This window comes from Cyprinus carpio, chromosome A15 (assembly GCF_018340385.1).
Source record: "Cyprinus carpio isolate SPL01 chromosome A15, ASM1834038v1, whole genome shotgun sequence".
NCBI lineage: Eukaryota > Metazoa > Chordata > Actinopteri > Cypriniformes > Cyprinidae > Cyprinus > Cyprinus carpio.
The window spans coordinates 15,055,325-15,081,783 of record NC_056586.1 but is presented as its reverse complement, the minus strand read 5'-3'; the positions used below and the strand labels follow the sequence as shown (position 1 = coordinate 15,081,783).

The following is a 26,459-nucleotide window of genomic DNA, read 5'->3' as shown; positions in this document are numbered from 1 at the left end:
TTACCATTTAACATAGCATCACCAAAGCCCAAACTGACCAAATAAAACATCTCTGCTTTCACTGTTTTCAGTTAACCTTCAGTTAGCAAGCTAACATCTTAACTTTTGAAAAAAATTATCACATTATAGTAACTAAAAATGATCAATAAAATGATCAATAAATTAAACTGTGATAAAATAACACATATTTACCTATAAAAATCTATTGTTAGTAAAGCCTATGAAAAGAGGGAGGAAGCAATTGAGCAAGAGGAGTAAGGTTAACTGTGAACACACAAGAGCGGTCCTGGCATATCGCCATCAATCTCAGGAATGGAGCTCGGGCATCAATCAACTGAGTGAGTGCTGTTATCAGGCCAAGCAATCCTTTCTTCCGAACTTGAATGGTTCCATAAAATCGGCGGGTCACATCAGAGAAAGAAACTTTCCCTTTAATAGCACAGACAGTGAGATTAAGGGCACTTTGAGTGTCAAGTCTGCCAAATGCAACATTCTTCAGCAGTCTGGGATCTGCAGCAGATTTGATTCTATTTGTTTTCTTGGAAGGCTGTCAGCTGATGAAATCAATTTTACAAATATAGCATGACGACAGTCTGGTCTGGTGCGTTTGAAAAGCAAACACATTAAAGTCAATCTTACTTCAAATCAAATCTCAAAGCTTTTTGTTCAGAAGGAAAATTGGATTTGTGTGTTAGCATTTCTCAGATGTTGTCAAAAAACATGAGTGAGTTTGGTAACTGACTGGTCCCCTACTCCATTTTTTTATGGCTTACAGGGGGTGAATGGCACTGAAGATAGTCCAGACAGAACCTGCTCCGCCTGATTGCGATCTGAGAGACAGAAATTGGTCACAGAGGCGGAACATTACATGAAGATAGCACCTCACATTTTATATTTATGAACATTTCCAATTGCTCTGCGAATAAAGGCTATCTGCCTCTTCTTGAACACAATAAAAGTTGTCTGTCCACTGAAGGTGGCATGCCTGAGGTTTCATCGTGAAATTGTTTCTGCAGTTCATGTTTTCAGAAAGAGCACTTTATCGCCATCATTGATTGCAGTTAGCATGAATTCAGCTGCTGATTGTGAGGACTCTCTTTTCTTTGAGAAGATGCAGTAATACAGTATCCACTCCATGTCACATTATTGTCTTCTGATATTGCACCTATACAGATCAATAATACATTTCTTTTTTTCTTTTTTTAAATGGGTTCTCAGAGACAATTCGGGACGATAAAGGCTCACATGACTTTTCTCAGTGATTCAATTGAAGCATGATGCGACGTTTTGAAAAACACTGCAGATATCATCACAGAAAGGCGATTTTATAGGGTGAACGGAACGTGAACCCACTTTCAAAAGCAAAAAAGGATGTATTTGGGCTTAGAAAAGAAAAAAGGTCCTGACAACGGCTTTATCTAAAAAGCAAGCAGTTGTTGAAGGGAAAGCATTTCAAAGTGAATCAAATGACACCACACAAAGGTTGAAAAAGTATTAAACACAAATAAAACAACACCATCTTGTATTTGCAGACACTGTCTGTGCTGTTTTAGTATTTGAATCACTGAGGGAATTATGCAAATCAGGCATTAACTGCATCAAACAGAGCAAACTCAAAAGCTCTTATAGTGCCTGGTTGAGTTGGACGGTGGGAGGTATGTTAAAAGAAGTGGCACTACTGTGAATTCACCTCCGGCCCTATTGCCCACTGGTCGGCTACACACCAGTAACGATTACCAAGTGACTGTGGCCAATTGTAACATGAATTTCTACAAGTTAGCACTCAGTATGCCCTCACTGATGTTCTCTCTGCGAAAAAGAGTGATAAATTATTATATTAAGTTTTATATAAAGTATATTTATATAAAAACAGTTAAAATATATTGAAAAATGCAATCTGTAATCAAAGCAATAGGAGTAGCTCGAAATATAACGCTATAATCACTTTTCACAATAAATTAATCCCAGCAGCAATGATAGTAAAAACATAGTAAAAGTTTTTAAAAGAGTGCATGTTCAATATTCATTTGCAAAGATGTCAGCCAATCATAGCAGTGGCTGTTTACATTTACATGTACAAGTCTTAAAGGAGATCCTCCCATTTAAACCAAGTTTTTAAATCAGAGGCAATTTGTTTCTAAATTACTGCAGTTTTGTAATTATCCTACAAACACTATAAGGACTTCTGAAAACTTTATAAAATAATTTATGACCCATTTAAGCACACATTATTCCTCACAGCTAAGAAAATGATTACCATATAAAGTTCAGAAATTAATCAGCAATATTAATGAGTAGTAAAGGCGTAATATGACTCTCTAGAGAAATGTTCTCTAATACATGCGAGTTAAAGTGTGTTAATATTGTATCATATATTAAAATGGATATTATGTCTGTACCAAGTCTGCCAATTGCAACACAAACCAGTCAATCAATGGCACAGTAACACAGTTTTTTTTTCTCAAAGACTGTGAGTTACAAACAAACAAGTTACAAACACACATGAGTTATTTGTTTTCTCAATGAATCACAAAAGCTCCGTCTCCTTCTGCACATGATATAATGCCAAAGGCATCAAGACCAACTACAAAACCCCACAGAACAGTTCTGACAGCTTTGGCACTACAAGCCAAACCAGCTCTAATATACTGTCTTTCCTTACAAAAATGTTTGATCTAGCCCATTTCAACAGGGTAAAATTCAATCTGTGTGTTTGTGTGTGTGTGCTTTAACTCCAGCGATGACAAAAGCTCACAGCAGTAATGAAAACGCTGGTGGAGTGGTCCACAGGTGCTGAGTTCTGCAGCATGTTTCCACTGTGCTGCGTTTACCGAGATAAAGCAGACTTTGCAATCAGCCTGTGATGAATGGGCCATGATCGAGCTGAAATTGCTCTTTGGTGGCTCTTTAATGCAGCCAAAGTCTTCATATATCTTTAAAGAGGAATAAACACACAGTGCAAACTTCTCCCCAGTTCTCCCAGCTGCAACATCATCAAGCACATTAACAATAAAAGATCTGAGAGAAACTAATCGTTCCACCCGTATTCCACTCGTTCCTTTAGTGAGACACACACACACAACCTCCCCGACATAATCATCTCTATTTCACTTACAGTACCGCACAGCAGTTTTTCATAAACCTGCTGAAAACACCAGCATATGTTGTGTTGAAAGCTGGTGTGCTGATGTTCCCACCAGGGTTTCCAACAAGCTTTAATGAGTTAAATTGTGGCGTATATCCAAGTGAAACAGCTTCTCGAATAAGAAAAACGGTGGGATGGGACTTGATTTTGTCGATCAGGAATTGACTGGATCATTAGATCGATGATTCTGAGAGAGGGGAATTACTGTTTTACTGTAATGATGTGCATGGATATATATTTAGAATAAACACCGAAATACTTCCATTATAAATATAAATTTTCCATTTTGATTTCAGGGTGACTAAGCTCAGATGATGGCATTTGTGGCATAATGCTGATCACCACAAAAATGTGTCTTCTTTCTGAGGCTCCGGCTTCTTCTGCACATGATATAATCTTTTTCTTAAAAAAACAGAAAGAAAAAAAAATCTGTTTTGCAGGCACTTCCAATGGACATGAATCTATAAACGTTAAAATACTCAGTGTTTCAAGCCACAACATGATGTTAATAACCTTTTTCTGTATAATGTTATAGCCAATTTTACTACTTTGTTGCCATGGCAACATAACATCTAAAACATAATTACATCAATTACATAAAACCCAAACAATCATAAAAATATTGAGAACAACTTTATAGCTCAAAGCAATAACAAAAATAATACTCAAAATAAGTTTAACCAAAATAATGAACGTAAGGGCTTTTATAAAATGCATCATGCTGTTCAAACTGCATGACTGTGCTTGTCTTTTCATCAATTCTTCACGCTTATCATACCTTTCATCAGGTGTAAACTGAACTAAAGAAGATTTCTCCATCTGTCCTCAACAGGGCTGCTTTAAACCAGCTATTTATGGGCTTTCGAGCACTTCATTCACCTTGCATGGCCCCTCTTCATTCGCAGTCTCTTTACTCCTCTCTCTTTTCTAGTGAGGGATGACCCAGCCAGATATGCAACATCTGGCCTAAGGCTGTAGAGAACCTCTTTTTTTTCTCATCGCTATACACTGTAGAAGAAGATGAGAAAATTGCCTCTAGATAACAGCCTAGCGGATTACATCTTCAATTGGTGGTTGCTGCTCCAGGAAATGCTATCACACGCATACTTGTTAGTTTCCACTCATCTCAGAGGAGAAGAGCCTTTATTTAGATCAGTGCTGAACCCTGAGGTGATCAGAGACTAGACAGACTGTTTCTGGAAGCTAAAGAGAGACTCTTCAAAAAGGAACAACTATTTATCCTTTCCAGGGCGTGTGTAAATCTCTTGGCTAAATTGGTAGGGTGTGTCCTTTACTGAGGAACCTGGAGTAGAAGATAGGACTTACCAGGATGGTAGTTATGGTGAGAGTAGTGTTGAATAGTGTGTCTGTCACGTTAAGTGATGGAAGCTTCCTCTCCATGGACAGTCCCTGCTCTGAATGCCACTGACCGATCTGTAGGAGAAACACACTGAGAGTTATGTGTGTAAGAAGATCCAATGACATAAAAAAGAGCAACCATGAAGCCTTTAAAGGATAGTTCACCCAAAAATTGTTTTTCTGTCATCATTTACTTACCTAGTCATTCCAAAGACATTAGACTGTCAAGCTCCCAAAATAACAAAAACACCACAAATGTATCACAAAAGAAGTCCATATGACCAAATGCATTATATATCATGTCTTTTTGAAACTATACAGTTACTTTGTGTGAGGAACAGACCAAAAACGTATTCGTTATTCATTGAAATTTCATTTGCGTTTACATTTATTTAAACATGGCACTTCAAAATTCGTACCAGTTTTGGCAATGATGTCGATCTCAATTAATTTTGGCATAACTTAAGACTTACTGCAACAGTTTAAGGTGCAGATTTGCAAATAAAATATTTAATATTTCAAACGTTGTTTGTCCCTTACAAAATCACTTTTATATGGCTACAGAAGACCTAGAATAATACATAATAAAGGTCACATTAGCAGGACTGATTTCCAGGGGGATTTTTTACTTGTGTATGGGCAACTTATTATTATTTAATATTGTAAAAATGATTAATAATGTTGATTAATAGAATACATTAAAAAAGTTGTCTTGCAGGATACACAGAAAAAACAAGCCAAGAACCATTTATGAATTGAACCATTTATTTATTGCCTTTGACGCATTCGAAAATCAAGACTTCACATTAGTAGAATGAAAAATAAGATGGTTATTCAAAGTGGGAATAAAAATATAGTTATATAGTTGCGCAAGTTATGCTCTCTCTCAAAAGTCACTGAAACTGAGAGAATTTGCGAGACTGAGAAAGTGCACTAAACAAAACTCTGGCATTTTAAGCGGTGATTAATCAAAATCCTCTGATTGGTCATTGCATTTTTAATCAGAAATGTGTACAACTGGTTAAAATTATAATATCTGATGCAGCCAAAAATGCGTAAAACAAAATCTGGTTTTGCAAACTTATCTAATTGTAATGCCCCAATAACAACACATTTCAATTTAATTGCAACAGTCATAACAGATTTAGTTAAACTGTGTAGGCACAGCTTTTGCCCACTTATCTTGAATTTTGGTGGACTTTTTGTTTATTTTGATGGCATTTTTGTAATTTTGAAGCATTACATTCCCAGTCACAAACCAGCTATGTATAGTTATTTTCATATTAAGAAGATTGACCAGGATATAGTTAACAAAATACATTTTTGTGTTCCACAGAAGAAATCAAGTCAGACGGTGAAGACATAAAAGGGAGAGATATACGGGAGAGTAATTATCAACATTTTAATTCTTGAATGAAGTATTTTGTTTAGGCTCAATGTCAGGTGGAGGAGAATGCAGAAGTGAGCCTTTCCGCACACACACACACACACACACACACACACACACACACACACACACACAGAGAACAGTCAGAACACCTTAAAGGAAGTGACGAAGGGAGATAGACTCACTCAGAGATGCAACAGAATGCATTCATTAACTCAATTACACCCCAATTCTCTGAAGCGAGCCAATGTCCTCATTATCATTATCATTACTAGCACTGCCTTTATGGGGGCCACACTGTATTTAATGGGAGACTGAGTCTCCACCCAGCACACATGGCAGTCCTAAATCAACCATCATTTTTATTTTTTATTATAATTACAAAGCGGCATGGTTCGTTGGGCCTCCTGCTTGAAGTATTCTGCAGAGGTACTGCTCTATTTATCTGATCCCTAGTGTTTCCATAGACCCAAACGACACAGGAGAGGATGATGCAGCACTGCGCTGGATCTAAAATTACCCACTCTCTGAGATATGAAAGTGTGAAGGACCACAAACAGGGGAGAAAGTGAGCAACAGGAACTTTTTTTTTTTTTGGTTCAAAGTGAATGTAAGAAGCAAAAATAATGTAGTAGTGTTATTCTAAGGACTTTATGGATGCTGAAGCCACAGAACCAGGAATATTTCTCCAAATCCTGTGTGCATGGGGGACCTTGCATGAAACACTCCTAAAAGCAAGGGCAAAATACATCTGCACTTGTCTGACTTTTATGTTGCAAAGGAGAGCTGCTGTTCAAGACTGCACTATTTCTCGTGAGACTGCAAGATGCCGAGGATAATCCATTTGAAAATAGCTCACCATTCTTTCAACTGTAAACCTGTTTCTCAAAGCACACTGCAAAAAATACTTTCTTAATCATTATTTTGGTCTTGTTTTCCACTAAAATATCCCTAAAACAAGATATATTAACTTGAGAAGCAAAACAGATGGAAGATATTAAGACATGCTTCAGAGAATATAACTTGAAGTATGTTTTTGTTGCCCTAGGCATTTTTTAAAGATAAAATAATAATAATAATAATAAAAATAATTATGGTTAAAATGAGAAAAAAAAAAAAAAAAATCAACTCAGGATATATATTCTTTTAAAACAGGAAATCTCTTGTATAAATGTAAATATAATAATATTTAGTTAATATTAAAATAAAATCATTTGCTAATGCGATAACGACAATAAACTTAATATATTCTCTGAAACCAAGACTTAATATATTAATTATAATAATAATACATAGATACCACTTTACTCTCACAAATGAAATCCAGCAGCAGCCAAACAGCCTTGATGGCTCTGTAGAATCAGAAGCACATGGCTGTGATGAGCTGAAAAGAACCCACAGCCAGATCCTGATCTCCAAACAATTTCAATAGAGAGAGGGTGCGATATCAAAGACAATTAGGATTAATTAGGAGAGACATAAAGAAAAGAGAGGAGGAGGAGGACGTGTAGACAGAGGGTGCAGTCAGGGACAGTGAGGGACCATGCAGTAAAGCTGTGGGCAGGAAGAGTGGCTCGCCCAATAGGGAGGAACTGCTCTGAGAACAGCCATCTACTCAGCACAAACAGCTCTGACAAACATGAAGAACAAAAGTGGCAACTAGAGCCCAGAGTGGCAACTAGAGCAGACACGAACTCATGCACCACACACTTTTACTCAGCTATTTAAATGGGGACATTACATAGACTTTATGTACAGCTAGTTAGAAATACTGTAACCCTTACACTTAACAGAAAATTTGCTGCACTATTAAAACACTTATTTACATTATTTTTGTATAGTTTTATATATAGTTTAGACTTTAGTCTTTGCAACTTTACAGATCTTCTTTATGCACCAAGAGCTTGTAACACTCCGAAGAGAAAGGAAAAATTGGAATCGTATCATATGACCCCTTTAAACAAGAATTTTGCATCTTCTTAAACTTTACTTATTTTGATATTTAAATTTGTTATTTCTATTTGGATTGTTACAAGCTCTTGGTGCATAAAGAAGATCTGTAAAGTTGCAAAGACTAAAGTCTCAAATCCAAAGAGATATTCTTTATAAAAGTTAAGACTCGTCCACGCCCCCTAAAATGGCTCATTCTAACACGCCCCCACATATCTACGTGAGTATGTGGGAAGATTTGCATAACGCCGCCCAGATGTTCACGCAAAGAAAGAAGGCGGACCTTTTATTCTCGTTGTAGTATTGTTGTTTCCGCCTCCGCCATGTTGTATAGACACTGTGTGTTTCACTGTGAAAGCGAAACTACTTTGTTTGACCTTCCAAAAGAAGGAGATGATATCCGCTTCGTCATGCCTGGGGCTGATCCGTGCTGGTCGCTGAGGAAATAGGAAATCAACTTTGCACTGTGGATCGCCGGATCGGCTTTCACCGTGGATGAAGCGGATACCAGCCCGGGGTTGTCACATATGGTTGACGCAAGCCCAACGCTCCTTCGTAGAATCCGTGGGCCACACCGTTCTCAAGCCGCCCACCTCTGCTCACTCAAGCCAGCCTCCGCTCACTCAAGGCCGCGGTGTGTGACGCTGTTTTGTTGAGAAAGCGAAACTACTTTGTTTGGCCTTCCAAAAGAGGACATGACTAGAAATCATGTTTATACCACGTTTATAATGGGTTTTATGTTTATGTCTCATCGCTCCGATGGGGAGTGCTGAGAGTTTTTGAGGGGCATGTGCTGAAACTGAAAAAGGGCACCCCCCTCCCTTTTTTTTTATATCAAGATTATTTAGTAAGCCTGCATAAAAGGAAGAAATGGTCACATCTTCATGACAAATTCAATAACACAAAATAATAGTCTCAAAAGCTTTAGATTTATTCACGATTAATAACAACCATAATAATAATATTAGATAATTAGATAATACAGATAAACAGGGTTTTAAGGGCTTCTTTAAACCTAATTACAACAGCAACCTTCTGTGAGGCATGTGCTTGAAGATGTTTATTCTTATTTCTCTCTTTACGGGCACTGCACACTGCAACCACCAAGTATCAAAATTTATGTAAGTGCAAAAAAAGTTTTTTGTCAGTATTATTTGTAGGGTCCTGTGTTTGTGAATTGCTCTTGTGTACTCCCTCTTTTTTTAAATTGCATTTATAGAGAAAAAAAATACTTGACTCATACTAAACATGTTAACCAAATAATACAAATTAGCTTATAAAACCAAACAGAAACCAAAATTTATTTTTTTATTGAACTTTATGCACTTTTTTTTTTGAACTTTGCAAAGAAAAAAATTATATATATTCTCTTTTTTTGCTATTCTGTTTGGTTTTATAAGCTAATTTGTATTATTTGTTTAACATGATTATGAATGACATTGAGAAGAGGGGAAGGTGAGTAATGAGTCAAGTATTTTTGACAAACTTTTTTGAAATATAATTTAAGTAATTATGTCCAACTCAATTCCAGATTATAAGAAACTATAGCCATAGCGTTACTATAACATATCCAACATGTATCCACCCTACCTGGCAAAAATTTGATACTGTGGTGGACCAGGGATGTTGGTCTCTTAAAGGTTTCTTATTCACTACACTTTCCCCTAAAATAAGCCAGCAATGAAAAAATAAATAAAAAAAATAAAAATAGTGTGAAAAGTACAGTTGCAGTGAAAAGCATTTCTGAAGGATCACGTGACACTGAAGAGTACTAAACTGGAGTAATGATGCTGAAAATTCAGCTTTGATCACAAAAAATAAATTACATTTTAAAATATATTCAAATAGAAAACAGTTATTTAAAATTGTAAAAATATTACACAATATTACTGTTTTTGCTGTATTTTTGGATCCAATAAATGAAGCCTTGGAGTGAATCATGAATTACCATTCTGCATGATAAAATATAAAGATTTCACAGTGATCTTCTTTAATTTTTTTTTTAGTTACTACTACATTACTGTAGTAAAACCTTGTTTTACTACATTTTATACATGTGAGGACGAGCGGAGAGTATACCATAACATGATTAGCCTAAATGTTAATAAATTAAGTGTATCAGCAATCATAAATCAAGAAGAAATTTCTTATAAATGTTATCTAGGTGACGAGGATCACTCGTCGCTTTGTGTAAGTTCCAGTACGAAACAGCGCGGGGGCGCACCTGTTATGATTTTCCGATGGTAAAAACAAATTATATGTTGTTGTATTACTTATCAATATATAGTTTTTGACCAGCGAATGTGTGCAAATGTGATTTTTTTTTTTTTGGCCGTTATTAAAACGGCGACGGCGCCTCACATTACATTTTCATCTACAGGTTACAAACTAGTTTTTTTGTAGCTATATAGACGGAGCGCTCAGTTTTTTCCTGTGGTAAAATGCATTTGGCCAAAATCGCATTTTATAAAAGATGAAATGCTACTGTATGCACAGGCTATTTAAGTGTCGGCTATGTATTGGCTATGACTAGATGGCAAATGCTAGCCCTCTCTCTCAGGCGACGTCCCACATGTCTCAGTCAGTGAGTCAGTCAGACATCAAATAATAAAATATGAATATTTATAGACATAGTGTTTAGTAGTACTTATTCAAACAACAAGATATTTATTTACCCTTCGCAAAACTTTGTTCAGCTCAGCTGTTGTCTACTGTGCGGCTGCTGTGGAACTTCAGTTGATTCAATGAATATAGAGGGGGCGGAGTTATCAGCTTACTGACAGCTTGAGGATCGAATAAGATTTACACAAGCTCGTTTAAAGAACTTTCATATGCTAAATATTTGTAAAACAGACAGACAGACGTAAAGGGTGACCAATAGCATTGATTAAAAAAAAAAAAACACCACAAAAAAAGGGCACATCGGAGTGTAAGGGCAAAAAGGGCATGTGCTCTGAACAGGTTGAGCCCTGCCTGTGCACGTGCCTGTCGCTCCGGCTGGACAGGGCATCACAATATGTTAAGAGGCATAACATTTCTGTCATGTTTTTGGGATTTTTGTTTATTTACAATGGTTTGGGTTGTTTGGCAATTCACAGTGCACTTTGTTTTTTTGAGAGGTGTGACTTTTATAAACGACGCGGTTTCAGACAGGGGTGGCGCATAGAGGAAGAAACCAATAATGTATAGGTATGTGGAAAAATAATGTGTATTTTGAACCTTAAACCGCATAAACACATTTCATTACACCAAATACACAAATAATGTTCTTTTTAGCAGCATCATATGACCCCTTTAAAACAATCTGAGTAGTACTTGCAATGCAAAACTCACCCCCATGATGCTAGGGTCAGGCACGTGCACAGGCAGGGCTCAACCTGTGCAGAGCACATGCCCTTTTTGCCCTTACACTCCGAAGTGCCCTTTTTTTGTGGTGTTTTTTTTTTTTTTAATCAATGCTATTGGTCACCCTTTACGTCTGTCTGTATGTGTTTTACAAATATTTAGCATATGAAAGTTCTTTAAAACGAGCTTGTGTAAATCTTATTCGATCCTCAAGCTGTCAGTAAGCTGATAACCTCCTCCCCCTCTATATTCATTGAATCAACTGAAGTTCCACAGCAAGCCCACAGTAGACAACAGCTGAGGCTGAAACAAAGTTTTGCGAAGGGTAACTAAAATATCTTGTTGTTTGAATAAGTACTACCTAAACACTATGTCTATAAGGCTCATATTTTAATTATTTGATGTCTGACTGACTCACTGACTGAGACATGTGGGAGCGTCGCCTGAGAGAGAGGGCTAGCAATTTGCCATCTTAGTCATAGCCAATACATAGCCGACACTTGAATAGCCTGTGCATACAGTAGCATTTCATCTTTTATAAAATGCGATTTTGGCCAAATGCATTTTACAATTACCACAGGAAAAACTGAGCGCTCCGTCTATATAGCTACAAAAACTTGTAACCTGTAGATGAAAATGTGAGGCGCCGTCGCCGTTTTAATGACGGACAAAAAAACAAAATTCACATTTGCACACATTCGCTGGTCAAGAAACTATATATTGATAAGTAATACACACATATAATTTGTTTTTACCATCGGAAAATCATAACAGGTGCGCCCCCGCGCTGTTTCGTACTGGAACTTACCACAAAGCGACGAGTGATCCTCGTCAATAACATTTTATAAGAAATTTCTTCTTTGATTTATGATTGCTGCTACAACATTAATTTATTAACATTTAGGTAATCATGTTTATGGTATACTCTCCGCTCGTCCTCACATGTATAATGTAGTAAAACATGGTTTTACTACAGTAATGTAGTAGTAACTAAAGAAAATTACAGAAGATCCACTGTGAAATCTTTATATTTTATCTTGCAGAATGTAATTCATGTCATTCATTCCAAGGCTTCATTTATTTGATCCAAAATACAGCAAAAACAGTAATATTTTTTTTTTTTTTAAATTTTAAATAACTGTTTTCTATTTGACTATATATTTAAAATGTAATTATTTTTTTGTGATCAAAGCTGAATTTCAGCATCATTACTCCAGTTTAGTACTCTTCAGTGTCCACGTGATCCTTAAATTTTTCACTGCAAACTGTACTTTTTCACACTATTTTTATTTACCTTTTTTCATTGCTGGCTTATTTTAGGGAACGTGCTTGTGAATAAGAAAACCTTCAAGAGACCAACATCCCTGGTCCACACAGGATCAAATTTTTGCCAGGTAGGCGGAGACATGTTGGATATGTTATAGTAACGGTATGCTATAGTTTCTTATAATCTGGAATTTGAGTTGGACATCAATTATCTTAAATTAATTTTCAAAAAAGTTTGTCTAAAAATCCTTGACTCATTACTCACCTTACCCCTCTTCTCAATGTCCTTCATAATCATGTTAACCAAATATACAAATTAGCTTATAAAACCAAACAGAATAGCTAAAAAAGAGCATATATATAATGTTTTTTTCTTTGCAAAGTTCATAAAAAAAGTGCATAAAGTTCAATAAAAACAGATTTTGGTTTCTGTTTGGTTTTATAAGCTAATTTGTATTATTTGGTTAACATGTTTATGTATGAGTCAAGTATTTTTTTTCTATAAATGCAATTTAAAAAAAGAGGGAGTACACAAGAGCAATTCCAAACACAGGACCCTACAAATAATACGGACAAAAAAAACTTTTTTTGCACTTACATAAATTTTGATTACTTGGTGGTTGCAGTGCAGTGCCCCGTAAAGAGAGAAATAAGAATAAACATCTTCAAGCACATGCCTCACAGAAGGTTGCTGTTGTAATAAGGTTTAAAGAAGCCCTTAAAACCCTGTTTATCTGTATTATCTAATTATCTAATATTTATTATTATGGTGTTATTAATCGTGAAAAATCTAAAGCTTTTGAGACTATATTTTTTGTTTTATTGAATTTGTCATGAAGATGTGACCATTTCTTCCTTTTATGCAGGCTTACTAAATAATCTTGATATAAAAAAAGGGAGGGGGTGCCCTTTTTCAGTTTCAGCACATGCCCCTCAAAAGGTCTGTGCACGGCCCTGGCTAGGGTGATGCTTTCACATGCCGATAACAGATAAATGGCCAATATTAAAAACTCAGCAGTGAATTATCTAAAAAATAAATAAATGAATAAATAAATAAAATAAAACTCCATCATTTACTAGTAAATTTAGGCATTACATTATACTGTACAGCATTAATAACGGATATTCATTTTGAGATCTGCTAAAGATTGCATTTAAAATTGCTATTAAATTATACATTTTTCTAAAAACGAATGTGTTAAAAATAACAGCAGATGCAAATCTAAATGAAAGAATATCTGGAAATGAGCACTAAATATCCAACATCAACCAAAATATATCTATCCATATGAGTCAATAATAAATTAACACCAAAATGATACGATATACCGTTCATCGCTAAAGATTAAGGTGGAACAATTTACATAAAGCGTAAAAAATAGTACTTAAAGAAGCCATGCTTTTCTAGAGAGAATCTAATGAGAATGGCCCAAAGTTCAGTGTCGCCATTTGAACGTTTGACCATGATTCCTCCTGATTTAAAGGTGAATGGGCTGCAATGGTTTAATACCCTTAAAGGTCTTTAGTCGGTTTTATGCCCATGGTATAAATAATCACAATAAAGGCCCAGCAAGTGACTCATTTTCTACACTGGTCCCTTAAGAGGCTATAAGGGAGCAGTTGTGGTAATTAAGTGTGTAAAATGAGAGCAACAAGCCAAGGTAAATGGGGGTAACTGGCAGGATCCATATCCTGTTTATTTAAACGAGTCACAACTAATCAAGAGCTATGAGTGCTTGTCATTAATTACCGCTGACTAGTACACAATATCAAAGTCAAATCTGAGCTCCACTGCTCGTACAAATGTAACTTACAGTATCCTGTACACCTGATCAAAGCCTGTAATGTACTGAGGGACAGCTTTCTCAAGTTCAACATCAGTCAGTCTGCTTTAGTCGGCAGAGGTGTTGTTGTAGCCAGGTTTATATCTCAGGAGGATCTTCCCACTGTAATGCTAAAAAGAAAGTTCTGTGGAAGGTTTGCGAGGATAAAAGTAAAGATGAGGTACAAATGTACAACTCTACATGCATTTTAACTTGTCAGGTTAGTGGTTGTCAGTAATAATCATAGAGCACCATACCTGTTACATATGCAATTATCATCTCAGCTGTGCAGACACTCTCCTTCATGCTTTACCTGTCTCTCATCTCCCTTTTTTTGCCTTTCCCCATCTTGCTTGCTGCAAATTTACCCAATAATGAAAACCAGTGGGGTGGCTGGAACAGGCAGGAAGAGTCTGGTATATTCTGTGAATGGAGGCATGAAGGAGTCGACACAGATCAATACAGCAGTGTGGGAAAGATGGAGGAGAGGAAGAAGGTGGTGACGGATAAGCCCAAGCGTGGCCCTTGAAAGCACTGCAGCTCCAGAGATAACATGAACGCCTTTTGTGAGCCGCCACAACCTTTCAGTCAGTTCTCGAATGGAACTCAAACTAATAGGACAAAGAGCCAACTGTATCTGTGTGCGACTTGTCAACTCGCTATCAAACTATCAGTGTATCCGTCCAGGTTCTCAAGAGTGTGTTTGAACGTGAAGTGGGTGTATACAGCCAAGCTGCCACACTACAAAGTGTCATCGCACCAATCTGGAGTGTTCTTTACAACCCGGTGACCCTGTGACCTCCAACTCAAAAACAAGTCCACATCGCCTCATTTGACGGTTGCCCATTGCCATTTATTGCGGAGCCACAATTCCCACCTCTCATCTGGAACAAGGAGAATGTCACACCTCCAGTCATTAGTGGGAAACATACGCCGACGGATAAAGAGTTAAAGAATATTGGAAAGGTCATGTGGGTATACTCCCTTTCAAGAAGTGACCTTTTACTACAATCAAAATTTCAATTTTCAGCACATAACCGCCAATAGAAAAACATTTCTTGTTATTCCCAAATAGCAGAGCCAATTTCAACATTCATTATTTGACATTATCCGTTTGCTGCAGGGCCATTCCCATAATGAGCAGACAGTGGAGATCAGAGCCCGTCAAGCTCCACCCAAAGCGCAGCTCACATCAAAGCTTTCTACAAACACCCCCCCCCACACACATTTAACAATGCTCAGCCGAAGCTCCCACTGTCTGGATGCGAACACTGAAAGCAAGGAGGGGAAGACAGGCTGAGACCAAATCCTGCTTACTGCCTAGCCCCCTTTTCATCATTTCTCATTTATTCTCTATCTCTGCTAGCTCCTTCCTTCTCCAACTCTCTGAAGATCCTGACTGGCCATGCATAGGCATTGGTGACCAGAGAAATCAATTCTAAAACACTTTTTAAGCATGATTGTTATCCAATATTGCCAAAGCATCAATACGCACAACAAAAGTAGTGACTAGTAAAAAAAAAATATTAATGACAACAAAAATAAAATTAGGTGCAAGTAATGGCAATTAAAAAATAATAATATGCAAATCAAAATATACATTAAAAATTAAATGATTTTTAAATGATCAAGGTGGCACATAATGATAATAATAATAAAATCTAAAAATACATTTATAAATGAATGTAAATAAAAAATGAAATAAGAATAATATGATACACAAATAAAATATATAGATAAATTTATATGATATATTATTTATTTATAAATAAAATATGAATTATTAAAAAATAAGTTAATGAATCAACAAACAAATAAAATAGAATTATATTAGCCAAAGTTATATATTTTATATTATTATACGAATAAATGTACAAAATAATTGTACAAAAAATAAATTATATGAATAAAATGAATACAATTATATTAATAATATTAATAATAGAAAATAAATAAAATACTAGACTCAATAGCTCAAGATATCCTTGGGGATAGGGAAAACTGGATTTTCCTTGCTCTTTTCTTTGTAATATGTAGAAATACTCTACCATTCACAAAGCAAAGCTCCCTTCTCAGACCATGCACACATCTATGGAGACTTAAGCCCTTCTCAGAGGCAGGGTGATGTAATAAATACCAGAGCCTTTTTGTGATTTTAGTCCTGTTCTGAATTGGCCATGTCAGTAATTTTCCTCGATTTTTTACAGACAGTGCATTCTAGTGTCTGCAAAGATTACAATGTCTTTTACTTTAGGATGCATCTGGAACAATAACCACAGGTGAGAACAGTCCTGTGAGAACTGAAATGTTGGTAAAAAGCTGTATATTTACACCTATGTCTAGCCTGTAGGCTCTTTAACTACAGTTGTATATCAGGTTCACCAAGTGGCAACCAGAAAATAGACAACCCAGAAAATAAAAGATGTGCTTTACAACTTCTTGGAGCGTTTTGTGTGGTCAGTCAGAACACTTTTTATATTGTAAAGATGCTGCACGTAGGTGTCATGACCTTGATCTTTAATGTTAGATTTTGAGGGAAAAGACTGATTTATTTTATATAATTTATAAAAGTGTCAGGAGGTGTGTTATTCGGTAGCTACTGATGTCATGAGAACTATGATATATCGAAAACTAATCTTGTCCAATTCCAGGCTACAGATACAAAACTATGTTAGGTGTCAAAATATACATTTCACAACCATGAGCCACAATAATGGCCGACAATATCACATATTATCACATATATCAATATCTCTATTTAGTATTTAGCACCTTGGCCCTCATGAACAACAGTGTGAATATTGATTTTTGACATACATACAAAGTTCTGTCATGAAACTCTAGATGGTGCAGGCCTATAGGTTCTAACCCAATCTGATATAATTACATCATCATTCACATGGCACAGCTGGTTGGTTTCTTTTCGAATTGGCTGCCAATGAGTTTGCTGCTCAGCATTTAAATCTTGGCTAGTGCTTGCTGTAGCAGTTGCAGTGCGCTTCAGAAACCCTCCACCTTCCCCAGCTCCACCTGTCCTCCATCTGCTACGGGGTAATTTCATGTGTTATTTTATATATACTATATATACTGCAGCAGTATTTCTACATGTTCACAGCAGCATGTCTGTGGATGTATTTGCAGTAGCAAGTCTCGGTACTTCTCTCCCACAGACCCTTTAAACAGGCCTGAAGAACGTGGAATACAAGTTTGTGGCGATAGAGGGCGTGTATTCAAAACAAAAAAGGAAACAAAGACGTAGACTGATGATGCCATGACTGAGTGTGGAATCAGAGGAGTTGTCATCTTCATCCCCACAGCCGATGCAATCCAATGGGACTGGGGCAGAAATCATGTTCATGGATGAGCTAATGATTTATTAATGTAGTAGAATGAAGCAGGGTGAGGCTGAAAGTCTTCGAAGCAAAATGAGGCCACTGAACGAGCATGACACACGTAAGCAATGAACTCAAAAGCAGCGGAGCTTTTATTGTGCCAGTCGACTGCTTCCGCTCCTTCCGGTCGTGAGTATGTGGGGTAAAGCAGCACTGTTTTATCATACTAGATACATTTGAAAGTTCTGTAATAATGCTACTCTGTGCAGTCGTCATCTGTCTAATAAAACACATAACATATTAAAGTGTCTTTGGTGTTTTCATGTTGTCTACAAAAAAAAAAAAAACGGAAATTGAGGATGTATGACGTCACTGGTGACACAATGACACTGTGGACACCGTCCGTGTTAAAATTTCTTATTTCTCTGGATTTAAAGATTCTTCAAAAAATTTGGGATAATGTGACAAGTCAGCAACTGTTCTAGTGGTTTTGGGATATTTTAATAAAAAAGCTTACATATTGTGTCTTTAAAGCTGGAAACTTTAATTTTATAAGAGAAAATGTAATTGTATAAAGTACCTCCTTCCTTCTTCTTTTTGATTTATCCATCCAATCTGCCAGTATACAGCTAAGACTTAGTCCAAACAGAGAAGCAAAGACATAAAGAAAGTCTCCCCTGTAGTCTACAATCAGTCTTTATCCACATCCACACTCACACAACCCTCTTCACTTTAATTACCACAACACTCACTGAATACAAACATATTGGCTTTAATGTCAGGTGCTAAAAAGAGACGAGCCTGGCTTGCCTCTCCGGCTTTTTTAAAGTTACTGGCTCTCATGACCTCCGGACTTTTTCAGACTCTCATCTCTCTGTTTCTGCCTTCTCAGAAGCAGAACACAGTGTCTGCAGCGTTAAAAGTTGAGCCTGGGCTGAGCAATTAGTCATAAAGACTAGGTCAGAGGATGATTGGTAGGCCAGATGATAGACCTGGCGAAAGCTCTGGGGGAAAAACCACACTTTTAAGAGACCTGATCATCACACGGTGTGTTTCTCTCTCACACATACCTCTCATCTTCTTATTCGGTTACCTCCTACAGTACTAGAGTCTTGATCATTCAGCGTTCACAGGCCTGTTCCTTCATATTTCATCACATCCATGTTATTGCTCTCCCCAGGCAGGCTCATGCACTGACACAAATTGTGTACATTACAGAGGGATGTTATGGCTGCTGTGACAGTTTTATTGCGGCCCGGATGAAGACATAAACGGGTAATTCATGATTTCTATCAGCGATAATGCTGAAGTCCTCAAAATGCTCCTCAACTTCCATTTCTCCAAATTCTGTCAGAAACATGTTTTTTATACTAGCACCAAACCATATAGTATTTAAAAAAAAATTATAATTCGCTCTGCGGAGCTCTTTGAAACGCTTTGAAATGTGAGTAACTTGTGCCTTATGGTCTAAATCGACTGGTCTCAAGTTGATTTGCAAGGCTCATGCCAACCAGCTGGTGTGGTATGATATCTTTCAAGACAAGAAGCGAATTCATAGTTTAAATCCCAGCGTGTGTCGGGAAGTGTTGACTCCTCTCCAGTGTTCTACATGGGGTGCAAACTTGACAGAGCTTAGCGACTACTGTTGTCTTCAGCCACTGTGATATAAAACACACACAAAAGACACAGACCGTCCTAATAAATGAGGTATCGTGCTGAGAGGACAAGTAAACAAATTCAGCTGAAAGAAAGAGCAAGCCAGCAGAGCCAGGCGAACATAATTGAATTCCAATAGCTGTGTGTATTAAAACAACCTGCTGTGAATGTGTATCAGCGTTGGGGAGAAATTAAAGTAAAAATAGTGATGCTACCAGCTACATTTTTTAGGAGCACGACAGTGCCTGGTTGCTTAAAAATGGTGCCTATCCTAACGTTTCCAACAATACCAGTATAGCGTGATAAATTTCTATGTTGATGTATGTCACTTGTTATGGCAATATAGCTTTACAATACCCAATAATACAATAATCCTTTTGTATGACACTACAGCTTTGAAAATCATTTCAATTTAGTCATTTAAATCTTGTCCATTATCTTTTTTAAGTAAAATATTAATATTAAGCACATATTAAGTTGTCTTTTGTTGAAAAGTTTGGGGTTGGCAAGATTTTTTTTTAAAGAAATTAAACATTTTATTAAGCATGATACATTCAATTGTTTAATTGACTGACAGTACAGACATTTATAATGTCTCTATTTCAAATAAATGCTGCATTTTTAAACGTACTAAAATATTACTCAGCACAGCTGTCTTCACCTTTAAAATAATAAGAAATATTTCATCAAAACAGCATATTAGAATGATTTCTGAAAGATAATGTAACACTGAATCCTGGAGTAGTGGCTGCTGAAAATTCAGCTTTGCTTTCACATCAATAAATTAAAATGTACAATATATTATGGTATAAAGTAATGTAATGTAAAATATATTATGGCATATGGTTGTGAATGTATATAGTATATTATCATCAAATAATGAGCATCAAATAATATCACCTGATAAAGATAAAGTACAATTAAATGTACAATAATAAAAAAAAAAGTTTTATGGGTAGCTTGTAGATTACAAAGCTACATTTTCAAATGAGCTTCCCCAAAACTGATGTGTATGAAGCGAATGTGAGATAAGACCAGTAGCTGATGCTTTTTAAACTGCTCAGAGGATGAGCTTTGCCGCCAAGGGGAGAATCAGAGTGGGACAAATGCGAGGCGGGAGACATGGCCTGTACACGGCAGGAGAAAATCCAACAGTTGAAGCCTTTCCTTCAGGGAAGAGGAGCTACTCCTCCTTGCTGCCAGGCCTCCACTGCAGGTGGTATAATCTCAGGACTTGATGAACTACTTCTCTTACCAAACTTAATTACTAAATTGTCAAGATAGGCCTACGCTGGCGTGAGCAGACCAACCCCCTGCAGCAAGAGAGACAAACAAATAAACAGCAGTGCACCAGCTTCTGACTGCTATTAGGCTCCACAGAGCTCAGGCTCATTAATAGCCCGCGATGCTATCGATGGGGGAAATAAAGACTATTGACAACTGCCTCCTGCAAGCACAGGGAAAAGATGCAGGGTTGAGACCTGTTGGGCAAATGGGCTGGAAGTGTGTGTGAGCGCGTGTTTGTTTTTGCATAAAAATATGTGGGTGGTTTTAAAAAAGCTGCATCAATGGTAGGGCTCCACATCGCATGAATAGCTATATTTACAAAGAATTAATAATTCTAGAGTTAGTAAGGGTGATTTTTTTTAGGTCTTCCAAAAAAAAAAAAAAAAAAAAAAAAAAAAAAAAAGAGCTGAAAAATGTATTTTTACTCAGAAAATGATTTTTTTGAGCGTGAAATGCTGGTAAGGGTGCAAGATTTTCAAAAACTTGAACAATTTGCCATATTTCCACTGTTTTTGACCAATTCAATATGACTATAAAATAATATTAATAATTGTCATGATTTTGTTTTGATTATTGATTATAATATTTAGATTATTGTGATATTGTAAAATAAAATAAAAAATAATAAAAAATATACTGTAATAATATTGTAAAATAAATACCGCAAAATAAAAAAGTAATAAAAATAATTTTATTTTACTGTAAAATACTACAAAATTTTACTGTAAAATTTTTTAATGGTAAACCATTGAGCTATTATTGAGATTGTGATATTGTGAAATAACATTATTAAACAAAATAAGAAATATATTATAATAATACTGTAAATACGGTAAAATACATTTTATTTGATTGTTAAATTACAATAATAATATTTGTGATATTGTAAAATAAAATGATTAAACAATCAGAAATATTTTGTAATAATACTGTAAAATAATGACTATAAAAATCAAGTGATAAAAATAACTTAATTTTACTGTAAAATTCTAATATTTATGTGCTAATTTCCTGATTCTCAAACAGTAAGTCATTTTCAGAGTGAGGCTCATTTAGACGCATCCAGCTCATGATATCGGTGTCTCAGAATTAATAATTTTAGAGTTAGTGGGCTCATTTAGTTAAGAAGTGCATCTGCATACAAAATTAAAATGTTGAAAAATTAATTTGACACAACTGAGATCATTGTGATATTGTGAAATAAAAATATAAAAAAACATGAAATATATTGTAATAATATTGTCATATTTTTACAATACTGTATTGTAAAAAACCGTACTAAGAAAAAACATTTTATTTTAACTGTAAAATTACAATACTAATATTTATTTATCTTCTTCTTCTTCTTTTTTTTTCAAATGCCAAACAATTTAGCTTTATTTTGACAGGTTCCTAGCAAATAAAAATATGCGCTGCCGGTTTCAGAGTGAAGCTCGTCGATGTGTTCATTTACATGCATGCAGCCCAAGGTATCAGTGTCTCCAAACAGCTCGATTCAAAATGAACCAAGCCATTCTCGGGCACTGAAACTGTATCATGAACTACATGTGTAAATGCAGCACTTGAAACCAGTAAAGCAGTAGAAGCTAGCACAATTTGACAATATCGATATATTGATTTATTTCAATATATGTATATTGTGCAGCCCTAACTAACAGTGTGTATACGTGTGTGTGTGTGTGTGTGTGTGTGTGTGACTGCAAACATGCTTTGCTTGCATCGCTGCTCTCAGGGCACACAGGCTGGCGGGGTGCCCAAACAAACTATCTTCTGTTCTCATGGATCCTGAAGGGCATTTCCACTCGGCTTGCCCCCAGGGACCCAGCGTTCTGAGCAGGGCAAAGTCAATGAGATCACGCCACGTCATCTCTGAAGCTCACAAAAGAAAACCGTGTCCTGGGTCGGAGCTCTATCATAATTCTATCCATCCTATTCTGTACATCTCCATCCCAGAACGGGCTGAATTATCTAGTATCGTATCTAGCACAGGCCATTGGAGGACACCATCTGCCCACGGTTGCAAAGCAATGACTCCTTATTAGCTTCCCTGATATCACTCATTACCCGGTCTCATATAAAGATAAACACATATAAAGATAAAGCACATTCTCTAGGAAATATTTACTAGTCTAAAACGGTCTTTTCATCACTTGTTTAGTGGAGAGAGAGGAAACGCGTGGGTGAGAATGCCAGTCGGAGGCTGGTAAGCTGAGCGCTGTACAGTGTGGCCATGTTTAATGGGGTCTCTTTATGGAGATGACTGGTGGAGCTTATGGCAGAGCAGTGGGAGAGAACATGCCAGAACAGACAGGGAGCCACGGGGAACGTCAGACCTGCTGAAACTGAGGAATACGACGAAGCTGAGGTGAACTTCTTAATGGCGCCACATTTTCATATGTTAAGTGGGCTAACTACTTCAGACAGCACTAGGAGAAATATTCAAGTCTCTGCTTCCAAAAGCTACATCTCTAGCTACTAATAACTAAAAGGTTAAAAAACTTCTGGCAACATATACAGTATATGATGGGGACAGTTGGGATATATGCCCATTATTTTATTAAATAACTCAAACTAGGAATGCTTCTATTACTGTCTAAAACAGAGGAAACATTACCAGTTCTCTAGCAGGAGTTTATTTTGTTTTTGTGTGTGTTATAATGCAATGAATTTGTTATTTTGTTTTGTCGGGCGGTTGTTGCTGTTGGTATCAGTGGAAGAAAATGACAAGCAATGTTCTCTGCAGCACATGCTCCAATCTATTCCTTTTCCAATCTATCTGTCAAGCATTTTGCTATCCGTTCCGGTAAAACCTAAAAGGAAAATGCAAACAGTTTCCACTGCTATACACCTACCGAAGTACAGCTGCAATTTCATATAAAATACATGTAAAAATGTAGAAATATAATTTTATAAAAAATAAAATAAAATATAAAGTAAAAATATTACTGGACCAAAAAGTCATGCTTGGTTTCATCCACTGTTCTCCAAAATCCAGGATGGATGAAGTTATCAAATTAAGTTCGTTTGAGCACTTGAATTAGCTATCAAGTATGAACGCTCCCTGTGTAGCGAGTTAATTAGAACGTGTTTTGAAGAAAAACAGGCAGTCAGTGTGCAGATTAAATTATTTTTGGATATTTTTTAACATCCAGTTTTAGTGTTCACATTTCAGTTTTGACATTCAAACCAGCAAAAATGCTGTAGACGTCAAAAACCAGAAAACTAATTTGTCATGGGTTCTCTTAAGATTTTCCTATTCGTTTTTATAATGATCTTTCTCAATTCATGAGTTAAATAAGGACATACACTCTTCTTACACTCACACCCCAAATGCTCTCATGCAGTTAATTACAAACAAACAATTTTTTAAAAATAAACATAACTACTTTAATCTCTGTGTTTTCAGTATGGGTGTGTGTAATTTACATTGTAGGGCAAACATTGTGGGACAAAGCATCATCAATTTATATTTACTACAGGCCTTGTTTTACTCATAAATTGAAAAACCTCAATATAAAAACCCTTTACTATATATCCACAAAGTGACACTCATGGACTAAATTGTGAAATTATTTGGCTAAATAATTGATCAAGCTCAGAACTGCAATGCTTAAAAACCCTAAGAGGCAAAATACCAGATTATAAAAGCTCAAATAAATCTGTTATGACAGATTGCAAAACTGCATCTGTATCTTGATTTCAGCAGCAGTGCTTTTACATTTGAAATGCTCTCAGTCACATTATTGACCATTTGTTGCAAAGCCCTGTCTATCTGAAAGCTTTCCTGATCATTATACAGAGAAGCCAAGCTTCCAGGTGGTACAAAAATACATTGACTGAAAGCCCAATGTCCAATAATGTTTAGAGCCTTTTGTCCAATGAACATTGATCTATCTTTGCTCCATTAAAAACAAGTGTTCAGACATAAGCCACAGATTCCCACTGATGCACAGCTTCAAAAGAGCTTTATGGGCTGTGCATCCCCTGACATTTATAGATATATTCATGTAGAAAAAATGACTTTTATTCACTAAAATACTGAAATACACTGAAAGAGAGAAAACACCATACCACAATATATAGAACAATACATAGAACAATTGAATGATAGATAGAACTAACCAAAAACAAAGAACAACAGATTGAATAAAATAACACCCCCATGTAGTCTTGGAAACTGATATTTAAGCCAGATCTCTCGATTAAATTAATTTTGTGAGGTGTTATTGCCCAAAACACTGAATAATTCGTTTTGGAGTATTTTTTAAAACCTAGAAGCATATCACCTTCCATCCATGTGCTAAAATTTCCTCAAATACATCTTGAGTGTTGGCAGTGTGTAAAATATTCAGCAAAGTGTTGAAATGTTACATAAGCTCTCATTAACCAGTCTACCTTAAGCATTGGCACACGGATAGGACTGGCATACTGCTAGAACCACTCTTGGTTTAATGACACCTGCATGAAAAGCGGTGCAGCCATCTTGTCATCCCAGCTAGGTTTGATATTCATCTTTCGAGCCGAAACTGATGTGAAATCGCAGTGCTGGTTGAGTGTGGTACAGTTCACATATGTGAGATGCTTGCCAGAGAAATTCAATTTAGAAGTGCCAATAGTGTGTGCTAGTCTGCCTCATATGCCCACCTCTCTCCCCTTCCTCCATACCAGCTTCCAGAAGGGAACCATATGTACACATGTGGGCCAATCTGTCCAATGCCCGCTGGGTAGGATAGGCTCTGCCAAGCGCTCCAGGACATGACGGATAAATCTAGACTGAACACTGCTCTTAGTGCTGTACTACTTTCAGTCTCACTCTCCTTTTTAGCCACAATGCTCCATCTTTTTTCTGTTTGTCCAGCATCTCTGGGAAGATTCATGGATTCTCAGTAGGCAGGGTGTTGATGTAGCCCCCGAAACAGCTATGAGCCTCAAACATCTGTCGGTATATGGTGTGGAAATAGAAAGCATGTGCATTCCTGGCAGCTTCACTCAAGACTTGTTGCCAAGGCATCCGTATAGCTCTAATAGCTGCTAATCTGAGACAGAGCATTGAGGGAGCGTTCTGCTTTAAATATCTCAGTATATTGACAGCAAAAATCATACATAAAAACAAATGTAAAACAGTCTCATGGATGTTAGCATTCACTTTCATTTATGTAAATTACCACAGTGTTTCCCAACCTTTATCATCTTAAGTATTTCCACAGCTCCCTTAGTAAAGCTCAAGAACTTAACCAGAAATGTCACTTTTAACCCATATTATACTTTTTATAATTTAGAATTATCATTAATATCAAAATGGAGGCTGCTTGAGAAACTATAGAAGCATATTTTAAAGCAGCATTTAGGTTTATATCAATTTGATACTTTTTTTTTTAATTTAGGTTTTTCTTTAGTATCAAAATGGAGGAACCAGCCTCACATCATTTCAAACCTGCAGGTCTTTATTTATTTATTTTTCTGTGGAACATAATAGAAGATATTCTGAAGATTTAATTTTTTATTTTTATGATTTAATTTTTTGGTAAGTACTAATATGTTTTAAAATGTTTAATTTCGGATTTATGTTTTTTTTGGGATTTATCGGCTTAAAGCATGTTCATTGCTTTTGTTTGTATATTGTTTTTATAACATACTACTCTTATTATCCATGCAGTGTGCACTATGCTTTTGACTTTTACATGACTTTTGCCAAAATGTGCAATATACAACAGAACACACACTGCACAGAATAATATATCCCATAATGCAATACAATTGACTTGACCTTCCATCTCCAGAGTGATGGATGAATCAGAATTAATATCAATGCCATTTCCTGAGTCATAATTATTAAAGGTATAGTTGACCCAAAAAATGGTAATTGTAAATGTCTACTTTTATTTTATTTTTTTTTTTTTAAATACAAT

At 36.2% G+C, this 26,459-nt stretch overlaps 1 protein-coding gene across 1 annotated transcript in view; it reads right to left on the bottom strand.

Annotated features, from left to right (window-relative positions):
- Nucleotides 1-26,459, bottom strand: part of grik4 (glutamate receptor, ionotropic, kainate 4) — a 314,456-nt gene that overhangs the window by 28,277 nt on the left and 259,720 nt on the right. Inside the window, exon 12 of the mRNA XM_042771152.1 lies at nt 4,472-4,579. Within this exon, the coding sequence (XP_042627086.1) occupies nt 4,472-4,579 (108 nt within the window). The remainder of the gene's footprint in view (nt 1-4,471; nt 4,580-26,459) is intronic.